This window comes from Rhinolophus hipposideros (genome assembly GCF_964194185.1).
Source record: "Rhinolophus hipposideros genome assembly, chromosome: 11".
Classification (NCBI taxonomy): Eukaryota; Metazoa; Chordata; class Mammalia; order Chiroptera; family Rhinolophidae; genus Rhinolophus; species Rhinolophus hipposideros.
Window position 1 is genome coordinate 20,272,904 of NC_138057.1, and position 13,813 is coordinate 20,286,716.

At 40.6% G+C, this 13,813-nt stretch overlaps 1 protein-coding gene across 2 annotated transcripts in view; it reads right to left on the reverse strand.

The window, feature by feature from the left end:
- Positions 1 to 13,813, reverse strand: part of ADAMTSL1 (ADAMTS like 1) — a 385,708-nt gene that overhangs the window by 72,522 nt on the left and 299,373 nt on the right. For both annotated transcript variants that reach the window (XM_081066820.1, XM_081066819.1), the window contains one exon: positions 9,076 to 9,203. In XM_081066820.1, the coding sequence (XP_080922946.1) occupies positions 9,076 to 9,203 (128 nt within the window). The remainder of the gene's footprint in view (positions 1 to 9,075; positions 9,204 to 13,813) is intronic.

Consider the following 13,813-nt stretch of genomic DNA (forward strand, 5'->3'; position numbering starts at 1 on the left):
GGATTCTCCTGAAATTGGAATCAGTCCCTGGTCAGACATAGAGAGCTTCAAAGTCACACTGAGGCTGACAGCATTGGAGACTCTAACAACTATCTACGACCAGAGAAGTTATGAAACAATGTATGCAAGGCGGACCTGCTGGCGACTCCCATGAGACTGTTCAAAAAAAGAGTTGTCTTACCCATGGCAGATCCAAATCTCAATCCAAGACAAAGGTGAACAAAATAGTGATGCTCATTAATTAAAATATTTGAGTATACAGAAATGAGGTGTTAGAAATCTCACATTCTGCAGTATCTAAAACTAAGCAAACTGTATTAACTCAGATTGAATCAATGGATAATGCCCTGTAATCAGTGAGAATATTATCAAAGCAATGCCTTGAGAAACACTAGCCTCTACCTACAACGCAATTAGCCTAGGTCCCTTACAAGGGACCCTCGAGTTACATCTGCAAAAATTCCCTGAAATGAGAATTCCCTGTTGGAAGAATTTAAGACCTTATGAGTTAAGCAAAGTTTAAGGGACCACAATCAGAGTGAACATATGAAACCCTTATAAATAACATCTTATACATCTGAAATCACTAATGATGGATACTGACTATTAATATTCAGTTACCATTTCTTGCTCGCCAGAAACTTTTCAGGATCTGGCTACCTGGCAATTTCAACAAGAGTGGCTTTGTTACAGATAATAGTCATATTAAAATGCATGATTTTTTTTTTTTAGTCTGGTTCTCCTTCCAAATGCCTTTTGCATTTTGTAGCTCAGAAATTTTTAACTCCATCCTGTCCTGCTGTCTCTCTTGCACCTCCTGCTTCCTGAGTCAGCATTTGGTCTTTCAGCCCCCTCTGTTTACTCTGCACTCTTTCTCCCTATCAGTCTTCTGAGAACTTTTTCTCTCATCTGTTATTTTTCCAAGACATCATTGCAAAAGCTGTACTTCTTTGCCACGTAGTCTTCTATTCTCCCAAAGATAAAGGAAGTAAATCTGCAAATGTTAGAGTTTCAGGTAAGGAGAGATTATAGCTGGCAGTGGTGGGTGTGGACTCCACACTGTACTTTTATTTGTGTGTAAGAGATCCGTAGAACTCTTAGGTCTAAAGGAGACCCAAATGTGCCTCTGTTTACATTAAGGACACAGGTTTATACTAGTTCTAAATCTGTTTCTAAATTTTGCAATGAGGCAAACGCTTTCGCTAGAATCTTACTTATTCTATTCTTACAATAAACTTCCTTTTTTAGTCATAGTAAAAACAAATGTTTCTCTCCCATCCAAATCATTACATGGTTTTAGTTAGTGTAATCTAATAAAATAGACTGTTATTACATTTCAGGTAATACTCTGACTATATCTCGGCAATGAGGTATACAATATGAGCTGAGAATATGAACATATAGAATATGGAAGATTTAACCAGAGTACTGGTAGCTTCCAGTTTATGTTCAGAGCACAGACATGTTTAGATTGAAATAGAATTTTTAAAAATTTGAATTAGTTGGGCTCAGTTAAAAAGGGATCGATTAAAAAAAGTGTGAGTGTGTGTGTGTGTTTTGGTTGGGCATACTTGGAAAAACTGGAAGGTCTATTAACACTAGATTTGCATTTGTCTTTGGCAATAGTCAGATGAAAATAAGCTGTCTTTTAGACAGGGTATGGTAGGCAGAATAATGGCCCTCATAAATGTCTGAACCCTAATCCCTGGAGCCCGTGACTATGGTAGATTACATGGCCAAAGGGAACAAATGTTGCACATGAAATTATGTAGCTAATGAGCTGACTTTAAAATAAGGAGATTTCCTAGATTATCTAGGAGGGCCCGGTCTAATCACATAAACTCTTAAAATCAGAAGACAGAGACAGAAGAATTTGTCAGAGAGACAATGTGAGAAGGACTCGACCCACCATTGCTGGCTTTGAAGACGGAGGAAGATGGCTAAGAGCTAAGGAATGCAGCGGCTTCTAGAAGCTGGGAATAATGCTCAGTTTATTGCCAGCAAGAAAACAAGGAACAGGGTCCTGGTCATAAGGAACCAAATTCTGCCAACAACCCAAATGAGCTGGAAAAGCATTCTCTCCTAGAGCTTTCAGAAAGGAATGCAGCTCTTTGATATCTTGATTTTATCCTGGTAAGACTGTGCTGGACTTCTGACCTACAGAAATGTAAGATAATATATTGGTGTGCTGTTAAGACTCTGAAATTTTGGTGATTTGTTATGGCAGCAATAAAAAATGGGTCCACGGCCCTATGCACTGTCTACCTCACCAAAGTTATCACGCCAACAAAGGTGATAGATACACGACTAATAAGTACATGGAAAGACTTCTGACACTATGAGTCATTGGGGAAGCAAATTAAAATCACAGTGAATTATCACTTCACATCCTTGAGAGTGGCCAGAATAAAAGAAAATAGATAAGTGTTGACAACAAATATAGAGAAACTGGAACACTCATACAAGTGCTGGTAGAAACATAAACTTGAGCAGCCACTTTGGAACATAACTGGCAGTTTTTTAAAAAGTTAAACATACCAGTGCCACGTGACTCAGCAATTCTACTTTTAGGTGCATATACCCGAGAGAAATGAAAACATATGTCCACACAAAAACTTGCACATGAATGTCCATTGCAGCATTATTCCTAAGAGCCAACAAAGGGAAACAACCTACATGCCCATCAACTGATGGAGGATAGAATGTGGTATATTCACACAATGGACTATTATTCCACTACAAAAAGGAATGCAGCCTCCATTCTACAACACAGATGAACCTTGAAAACATTACGCTCAGTGAAAGAAATCAGTAACAAAGGACTATGAATTGTATGATGAATAGGCAGATCTACAGAGACATAGTAAATTAGTGGTTGCTGAGGGCTGGAGGAAGTTGGGGGGCTGGGGAGTGATGGTAAAGGGGTGTGCAGTTTATTTCTGGGATAATGAAAATACTCTAAAATTGAATATAGTGATGCATGCATAACTCTGAATGTATGAAAAGCCATTGAATTGTATACTTTTAATGTCTGAATTGTCATAGTACGAGTATGTGAATTATACCTCAATGAAGTTTTTTTGAGGGGCGGCCAGTTAGCTCAGTTGGTTAGAGCACGGTGCTCTTAACAACAAAGTTGCCAGTTCAATCTCCACACAGGCCACTGTGAGCTGCACCCTCCACAACCAAATTGAAACAACTGCTTGAGTTGGAGCTGATGGGTCCTGGAAAACCACACTTAAAGCACACAAAAAAGTTTTATTGAAAAAAATCCCACTGCCTTAGATTGTGTGATAGTTACACGACTTAAAAAATTTGCTTAAAAAAAATCACTGAATGGCACACCTACGAGTGGATTTTATGGTATATAAATGACACCTTGATAAGGCAGAAAAAAATAGTTTTAACCTGATTTAACCTTTTCTTGATGAGTCAGTGTCAACATTGTGATTATTTATCTTGCATAAAAATTGAGAAGCAATTGGAATTTCTTTGCTCTTGTGATTCTGTTAAGTGGGTGTGCCTTCAATATACATATTGCAGTGCACTTAGTACCTAAGGAAGTGGGTAGCCTGCCCTTTCCTGAACGATCCCAGGCCACATGACTGCCCTCTTCTCCACTCATCTTCTAAAGATAATTTTGGCCAATGCCAGTGTGTCAGGTTGCTCAGGTTCTCTTCTAATCATTCAACTGAAGTTGATGATTCCTCAAGAGACTAAGGCAGCAAGTGGGGCTGTCACAACTTCTTCTGTACGTTCCACTGCAGAGTCCTGGACAAGGGACCCCATACCCAGTATGGCTGTGTGACACTTGCAGCCTCTCCTAGAAGCAACCAACCAAGGATACGATGTGCCCCACTACCTGTCTCACCACCCATTCCTTCCTCATTCCATTGGATTGATGTGTGGGAATTGCTTTTTCAGGATTCGAGATGAGCTAGCTTGGACCATTTGTATTTCCTTGTTTGTTTACTCTAGTTTCCTGGGGAGCAGAGTAAATTGGATTCTCCTGCTATAACTTTATCTATTTTATCTAAGTTCTACAAAAGCTAGGGGTCTTCAGTGGGCAAGCTGCACAGGGCACGTATTGAGGAAAAACCTAAGGACCTTGGCAACTCGGTATTCTATCAGACAAGGAAGTCCCCTAATGGCAGCTTGAAGTCCATGGCCATCAATTATCCTGTGGTTAAGCATACCATCAGGAACACAGCCAAACTTGTGTGCCTTTCCGTCTGTCCTAGTGAACCGGAGAAAACCTTTCTCTATCAGTCTCTTCCACTGGTGACAAGGCCCTCTCTGAGTCAAACTCTCTATGAAGAAGTCTTCCTCTGGTTAACAGACTGCTAGATGAAAAATCCAGAAATGCCAATTTGAAATGACTTACATTATGAAAAGTTTACAAAACTGCCTGTCTTTTATTGCAGCTACTAAATCATGATGGGGAAGGGAAAGAAAAAAAAATTTCAAAAGCAACTGCCTTTTATTTTTATTCTCCCAGAGAGGTTTCTGTGATCTCTTTATTAGACACAATATGTGTCAGCTATTCAACTCATAAAAACGCAGAAAAACATGCCAGGGAAGGAGAAATATTTTCTGTTTCTCCTTTGCTGTCGAAACTTTGAATGAGCTCATCTGTGTTCTCTCCTTTCAATGAAAGATCTGCTCATCCCTCATCTTCTTCTCATTTTCCACTGGTGATGTCAGGCAGGCCTTACAGTAACCCTTTTGTGATCTTATAAAGTCAGTGACAACCAAAAACATTTCCCTTCTGGCTATGACCTCATCAGTGGCCCACACCTGGGCAGGCCTCATCTGCATTGGTAAGTATTGCTCAACTCCACGGATCCAGACTGAAGCAATTTATCAGGGAAGTACCGCTTTCCTTCAAAATGCTGCCTACACCATTCCGATTCAGAAGATTTCTGAGCAACCTGGCTGAGTGCTGAATATGACTCGTCAATGGCTCTTCAAGCTTTATGCCTATCTTTGTATACACCTGAAATGCTCCTTTACCTAGCCCTGTTTTTACCTGGACAAAAAGTAATCAGCACTTCCGAATGTTAGGTAGGTGACATTTTGGTGATATTCTTAGAGTCCCCTCCCCCCACTCCTCTACTGTGTGCTACTCTCTGTCTACACTCTCGGCAGCGAAACTGGCGTCCAATTAAGTCAGTTTAGGAAAGGAAGGCATTTTGTGCCACTGGGTCTACATGGCTGTGGGTTTCCTGAGCCAGGGAGGTGGAGAGGGAAACACTGGCTATCTCCATGCTGAGAGACGCTTGCAGATTACTCTCAAATCTCTGAGACTTAGAAAATAAAATCAACACAGAATGGATGAGTTTGGGGAGAAGCAAAAGACACAGAGACAATATTTTACAGGCCCAAAGAGGGCAGAGCAAGGAAGGTTTTTGGCTGTATTGATACGTCTAAAACTAAACAGTGTTTACCTGTTTAAATGCAAATTGGGGAGAATAGTGAGCTTATAATGCACCTGAGAGGCAGAAGAGGCAACTCACTGAATTTAGAGCCCAGGGTGACTCAGCGGGAGAGGTCTAGCTGTGGGTCAGGGAGAGTTCATCAGGCCTCCCTTCCTGAGGCCCATGGGAAATATTCCTTATCACCAGCCACCTCCCTTGCTCTGAATCTGGGCACTCCTTCAGCCTCCCCAGTTGACATTTAGACACAGAGGGTTTGTGAGCATTCTGGGCTCTGAAAAAGAATCTTCCCTACTGTAAAACTAACTTGGCTTTTGTTTTGTGCATTATCCTCACAATAATAATGATAGCTAATAAATATTAAGTGCTTGCTATATGCCAGGCACAATTATAAGCATTTTATTATGAATGCATTTAATCTCCACAAGAACTCTCTGGGTCTAACACTGTTTTAATCACCATTTTACAAATAAAGAAGCTGAGTCAGAGAGTGTAAATAAGTTGCTTAGGGTTAGATAGCTAGGAAATGAGTGACAGAGCCAGGATTCAAATCGAGACCATGAGGCTCCAAAGCCTGCAGGCTTAACTGCCATGCTATACCTGCCTTTGTGTATTATTATGAACAAATTTCCTTGCATCTGGTCAGCTCAGGTGCATTGGCAAGACCAAAGCCCATACACATTCCTTACAAAATCATGGGGATACTTGAGCATTCTGAGCCTCAAATTTTTTCCCCTTTTGGCCTACATTCATACTGAACTGAAGATAAAAATAGAAAACAAACAAACAAACAAAAAAAACAAAACAAAAAAACCAAAAAACCCAAAACTCTGCAGTGTCTTTAAAAGCACAGAAGCACTGAGATTTGCCATGAGGATCTGATTGCAAGTGAGCTGACTCAGCTCTTAAGTCTGTACTTGAAGAATTTCAGTGTGAAGACTTTGAGTGAAAAATACATGGAAGCAAGGTTGGGCTAATGTTTTACACATTTTAGAATTGCTTTCAGGATGTGTTTCATTTTAGAAGAGCTAGAGAAAAAACAGAAAACATTTATTGAGTGTGAACTATGTGCCTGGCATTGGGCTAAGTGATTTTTCACACATGCAAACTTATTTAACCTCACAACAGTCCTGTAAAATATTATTAATTTCATTTTTACGGATGAGAACAAAGACTCAATGAGGTTTTACATTTTGTTCAAGATCACACGGCTAATAAGTAGTATAATTGGTAATCAAACTTAGAAATGCATGATACCCATTTCCCCCCGTATTTAGGTTATATTTAGGTTGTATTTTATACAGAGCTAACAGGACCTTGATGTAGACATCTGAAGGAAACTAACTATCTCTCGATTTCAACTAATCATAGGTACATCTATTGCCTTCACTAGTCTGGAAACATTATGGAGCACAAAACTCAGGTCTTGTTTCTGCTGGATGTCGCCAATATTTGGCAGAGGGTGTGCTTACAACAGTAACTACTGAGCCTTAATTCTGCGAGTGTAGACAATGACACAGGGGTAGGTGACAATCCCAGGTAAAGACACAAATACAATCTTAAGGCAACATGTCCATTTTGGTCCTTAACTTTCAGAGGGATTGTTTGCCAGAATTTCCAGCAGACCGGAAAAAACCCCATCGCTGAAGCACAGGACGCAGCTCCCGGAGCCCTGTGTGGCGTTTGTGATCTACCTACTCAGGCAGCCCCTTTCCTCCCTTCCCCGGTGCCTCTCTGGCTGCTCTCTCTCTCTTCCCTGGCTTTGAACCTTTTGGCAGCTTCCAATAGCTCCTCTTCAAAGAGCCGAAGACAAGTCTGATGTTTCAATTGCCTTGCTTAATTCCACACAGGTTTCCATTAATCATATTAAATTCAGGTGAACAAAGGGTATTTAGTTTGTGACAGAGCTGAAACGTATCTGGATAAATATAAACAAGAGAGTTAATCCTGTAAGAGCCACTATTTGCCCTCAATTGGAAGGATGTCAGCAGTGCCCTTGCTAAAGGAGGTTGGAGGGTGGAAGCAGAAGAGATTTAACAAGACTGGTGCTGAGCATCTGGACTCTGTATTAAAAAAGGGGAATAAAGCTTGTGACTGGAATACATTAGGAGAAAAGCAAATGTTCTATTCACACACACAAAAATAGGCATTAATAATATGTCTTTAATCCACCCCAGGGCTCCTTAACTTGCCTTATTCACTGTTGACTTTCATCTTCTCTGTAAAGCCTCCTGCTAAAGGTCCCTTCTCAGATCAGCTTTAGGTCATGGGGGCAAAAATACTGTTGCTAAACAGATATGCAAGGGAGTAGCATGTGTGACTGGAAAACAATGTGACAACATAATCCCGGCATGGACCGATGAGGTCAGTGTGGGGTGATGTTGGCTTTTCTAGCATCTACTGAATCATCTGATGGGAGCAGCAATTGAAAAGAATAAATACAAACACATGCAACATACCGCCACAAAGACTGCATGGCCCAGATCTGAGAAAAAGGATCCTGTTTTGGTAGAATCAGTGGGGAAGTGGAAGGAACAATGAGCCGGGAGTTAGGAGACCTCAGTTCCCTTCTTCTTCCCACCACTCGCTGAGTGGCTGTGTGACCTCAGGTGGCCTGGCCTCTGAGAAATTGGAGCACTGGTCCAGCTAGTACATATCTAAGGTCTTCTTTAGTTTCAAAGGCAAGGATCTGTCTTATGTAAGAGAGGTTTTATAAAAGTGAACTTCAATTTAATATATATATATAGTCATGGGATATGGAATATAGCAGAGGGAATAGAGTCAATGGAATTGTAATAGATAAATATGATGTCAGAGGGGCAATAGATTGGGGGAAGAGGGTTATCACTTTATGAGGGATGAAATGTCTAACTAGTGCATTGTTTTGTACACCTGCAACTAATTTAAAAAAATTAGGAGAATTCCTGAGAACCTCTAGAATAAAAGAAAAAAGACAAAGTGGGGAAAAAAAAAGAACTTCTACAAGACCACAACCTAGGGGAACACTATAATCCAAATCTCAATTTTCTTAAGGAAACACATTCTACATGTGTAGACACATTCTACATTCTACACATTCTACATGTGTAGAATGTTTTGTCTAAGGTCCATGATGAAGACGATGTATTGTCAGGTGCATTAGAGCAAGAGATTGAAATAAAATGGAATCAGAGAGAAGAACAATTCTGGCTTTCAACCATGACCACAGAATTTCAATTCCCCGTGGGTCTTATACCCTTCTTTGCAATGGGTGTAACAAAGAGCAATGACAGGATCCCAAAAGAACATTCCATAATCCTAGGTCACAATTATGTTTCCCAACATGCCTCTTATTTGTACATATCTCCTTTTCTCATGTTGTGCTTTGTCCAAAATAGTTCCCCCATCTCTGCTTATCAAACTTCTACTCATCCCAACTCTACGACCTCCCAGATGGAATGAAATGCCCTTGCAAACTCTTTGGTTATTTGATTCTACTTCATACTACACGTGATCACCTTCATTTAATTTTGTTTGTAAGCTTCCTGAAGGCAGGGTCCGGATCTCATTTATCTATGTATCCCTGGACCTGCCTGGCACATTGTAGGCACCCACCCAATAATGGTTTCCGAATGGAACTGAACAGGGATTTTCATGTTACCTGCTAATGTGACAGCAATGGAGACAGAGTCATATCCCAAAGCATTTGTGGCATTGCAAGTGTAGAAACCCACATCAGCTTCCACTGGTGCCAGGATCTGTAAGGAATCATCTGGTTGTAGAAGAATCCTGAAACAACAGAAAAGAAATGCAGACCCGGTCAGATCAGTTGAGTCCTTTTTGGTAATCAATATTGGTAAAGCAGGAAGGAATCTAAGAGATATTTAGAATCCTGTTTTAACAACAGGAACAAAGCAGCCATAGTGACACTCAGGAACCCAGGCTCTCTTACATACGGTGATTGGTGTGATTCAGGTAGCAATCCCAACTAAGGAGGTTTTTGACTGTTGATGCTGCTTGTTGATTACTTGATCCAAATGCTACCAGTTGGAGTGGACAGCGTGTGTGCAGTGAACACATATAATACACACAACAGGCGTGAGAGAGGCTAGAATGAATGGTGCCGATCGATCTGGAGGAGACTTGGTAAGGAAAATGCAAAGTTTTAAAGGAGGAATGGGACTTGGTTGGGTGTGGAAAAGCAGGCAGGGCTTCCAGATGTGAAGAAAGGCATCTGTGAAGGCTTAGAAGAGGGAGAGAGGAAGCTAGAAATCAGATATCAGTGAGAGGACCTTGTGTAAATTGGAAGGCAATTGGAGGTGTCCTCACATCTCAATTCCAGGTAGTCATACACACACCCACAGCCTTCATTCATTTGCAAACATTCTCAGGCACAAAACTCAGATCTTATTGTTTTAGTTTCTACAATACTTGGCAGAGGGCCCTCTGTACAGAAGGTGCCCAGTAGAATGAAGGTAAAGGCTGCCTTTCAGTGTCATGGTAGAGACAATTCCAGAATAATCACTATCTAGTTCAGACACTTAGCTTTACTTACTAAGAATGACAAGAATCAAACTGTGAGTGCCTATACTATGAGCTTCAAAACCCACTCCCACCTCAGTCTATTATTTGTTCTTCTCTCGATTTAGGCCATTTCTAAGAACTACCTGCTACGTCATGGCAGTCAGGCAGATTAATGATTAAGGACGACTTGAAGCTGATGTCTTGGTGACTGGGTGAAGGCAATGATAACTGGAATGTGTTTGTGGAGGTAGGAATCCAGAAAAGCAGTGGGAAACTCAGAGGTCCCGTGCCTGGCCCTGGTAGGGCCTTGGGTTGATAAATCATTCAGCAGCACAGAAATGGGTTAGAATTGGGGTTTGGACTCTTAAAGTCAGTCACTTCCATCTTCATGATTATTTCCAACTCCCTAGTTTCAAAAGGCTCAAAGATCTGGTCACCTAATATCGTATTAACATCCATCTGTAGAAGGCAAGCAGGAGCAGGGGTTGTTTTTCAGGAAAGGGGGAAAATATCGTAAAAACGTCAGGAGAACTCATAAGACTTGGTGGTGAAATTAAGACTAGGAGTCAGCTCTCCTGCCCAGCAACACATTCTCCCCACTCTACAATTCTTTTCTTTCTTCACCATTTCTCCCGACTCTATGGTATTTGCAGTTCAGCACCGCCTCTAGTCAGCTCTTAATTATTCTGAGGTGGGTGACCAGTCTGGCAATGAATCAGGTCTCCTCAACGCTGCTTTTGGCCTGGGGCCTATTGCATTGCTTATTCTTACCTCCTGTCAGAGGAAAGGCAGGAAAGAGAAAAAGCAAGGCTTGCATCAATCAATCTTCAATCTACTTACGTATGGGCAGTTGTGGTAAAAATGGGGAGGGAAACAGAAAACCTTAGCTAAAGGGAAGTTTCTGGATGGTTTGTGTTAGATTCAGTGCCATTCCAGACTATCACTGCTATTACTGGGGACAGTTAGCTTTTGTGGCATTGAATTAGAGCTACAACTTTGTGAGGGATGACAGAGTCTGTAGAGATTGTGACAGAAACTCGTGCACTCATTCAGTCACTCGTCCAATAGATAGTAGGTGTTTTTTTCTCAAAGTCAAACAATTACGTTAGTTTGTTAGTTTATTTCAAAGAAGCTAATAAGAGAAAGATGACTACACAATTCACTTATCTTCGGTAAGCTATACAATATTTAAGTAATAATGTAACTGTTTTCTAAAGAAATCTTAACAAAGCATTATTGCTAGATCTCTTTAGGTGTTCAGGCTGTTTCAGATTTTAAAGATTAAAAATTGACTTTATGACTTAAAGCTTTATGATGTCCCAGGAACATCTATGTCTCCATAACAATTTCCAAACAGGAATAAGGGAAGCAGGCTTCATCAAATTTCAACAGAACTGACTATTCAGGATGATTGAACTTAGATCATCACTCACTTTTACCACATTCACAAGGCAGGGATTAAAATTTGCCAAATTCCCAAGTTCATTGAGACAGTTGCTTCCCTAAAACTGGTACTATCTCTGCTATCTCTGTCTTCTCTACAGAGAGGGTTCATGAATTGAACATTCAGAGCAGGAAGCTAGAAGACAGGTCTTCTGAAATTTATTTTGGTCCTGCTATGATTTAAGTAACCACCATTGGCAAATCCCTTTACCTTCCTGCATTTTAGGTTATCTACTTCTAAAACCCAGTTGAAGTATGTTTTCCTACTCAGCAGAGAGAACTGTTGAAATGAGGTTGATAAGTACTTCCAGGCCATCATTTGGTATTTCTGATGACCCTTCCATTGCTAATGTGGGACACTCTGACTGGAGAATTAAATGTGAAGGAGAGGGGATGAGAAGATTGCGAGGAAAGAAGAGGGGTGCATGATATTGGCCAATTTCCCCCCAATTTATTAGATTGCCATATTCAGATCACCCCCCGCCCCCCCCGAACTACTGTATTTGTCTGATTTCACACACAGTAGGTATACCCTGCTCCCGCACTGGGACTGTTTTTTTCAGGTTGGGGGTAGCTTTTGTAGCTACATGAGTTCCTCCAGGCACTGGTGTTAATGACCGAGCCATAACACTCTCTGCTTATCTGAAGCCTGGAAAAGAATTCTCACAGAGTTGGTGAAGATAAGAGAGGAGATCCATCACACCAGGCATGAAGCCATTAGGGTTTGAACTAGGATGGGAATAGTGGAAATGGAAAGGAATCTGGATCTTGAGATTCACGTATTCTTTTATTCACATACTCTTTTATTCCGTAAACTGTCAGTACAAAGATAAAAAAGCTAAAGTATTTGTCTGGATAAAAAAACAGTTTAAAATATTGTTTTAAGAAAAAAAATCTACATGGGGCAAAATCTAAATTTGTCATTTATTGCATACACTTATAAATTATTTATATTCATAAAACTGAACTCGTTGGCTTAAGGGTCCATAGTTATTTGGTGGCAGAGTCAGGATTTGAAATAGGGCTTCTTGGTCTAGCACTTTTACCCCAATCTATCATGTTTTTAACATGCCCATAAAATTGGTAAGATGGGGCTTGGAGGCTGCCACTAGGGGGAGCAATAATTCTGGAGAGGGTTCCCATGCAGGGTTCTCTAGGAAACATGACAAGGCAAAGGGAAGGGCTTGTCGTGGAGACTGAGGTTGGCTTTAGTCTCTCTATTCAGCCTAGCATCTAGAGAGAGAGAGAGTCTTGGGGAAAAAATATTTCCTTTGTATTTCAGGCATCTCCTCTATTAATTTAACTTAATTTGTTAGTAGCTGATTTCTGTCAGCTTGTATTTAGGTTTCGAGTTTGACAGGACTGTTTTAGAATGCACAGGCACAGAAACATAGTGCTGCTTTCCAAGCAAAACCAGAAAGATTTCTCTGGGGTTATTTCGGAATTTAAGGAATCAGAGGATGAGGGGATATGGAATGGGGCATAATTAAAACCTACATAGCAAATGGTACTGTGGTCATATTAAGTGTATTAATACTCGCTGCTTTCTTCCCATACCCATACCGCACTTCCCTTTTGGTTTACTGAGCTAAAACTTAATGCTTTATTTGTTTGGTCATACTTTTAGCCTGAAAATGAAGCAATAGTTTTGCTTTTCTGGTGGCGTTTACTTGTAAGTTTCTAAGCATGTCTTTCCAAGCATTTTACACATTAAGTAAGGAGCAGTTGAGAGTACAGGTAACTGTTTAGTTACATAAGTAAAGCCCTTATGACTCATGTGAGCAGGATATGGAAAAAGTACTTGTGGGCCATTTCTATGAAGTATAAGTGCCATGAGGAGACATCATCTCCTCTGCATCTGCAATGTACAGTGAGAAAATACTCTTATTTGAAAAGAAGGCAGCTCTGGGTGTCTAAAGGAAAGTTTCTAGCAATTCTGCGAGTTGGGCTCAACTGTGAACGCCACTGAATTCTTGGCTCAACTCTGAACACTAACGTCTTGTTCACGCCTACCTCTCAAGACCTCCACGACCAACCATGGTAAGCTGCGGTGCGGGGAAAGCCTTCCCGACTTCATTCAAGAGACATGCAATCGTGTGGTGGTCTTGGGTAAGACTTTCAAGTCTGTGAGCCTCTAAGTCCCTTCTCAAAATTGAGGATAATACTGACCTCAGAGAGTTCTTATGAGGATCAAATAAAGGAATATATAGACCCATTCTTATTGTTTTCTAAATAAATGGGTGTCAGCTTAAACATTGGATGCAACATATACATACACACACACATATATTTTAATGGTACAAGTGGTGGTAACCTATGTTACCATCTTGGAATTCCTCCTTGAAATTTCCAGTTGTCAGAGGAAATTTTTGAGTTCTGTATACAGAAATAACCATCTGCTACGTGGGGCATGATGTTGTACCATCTCAGGC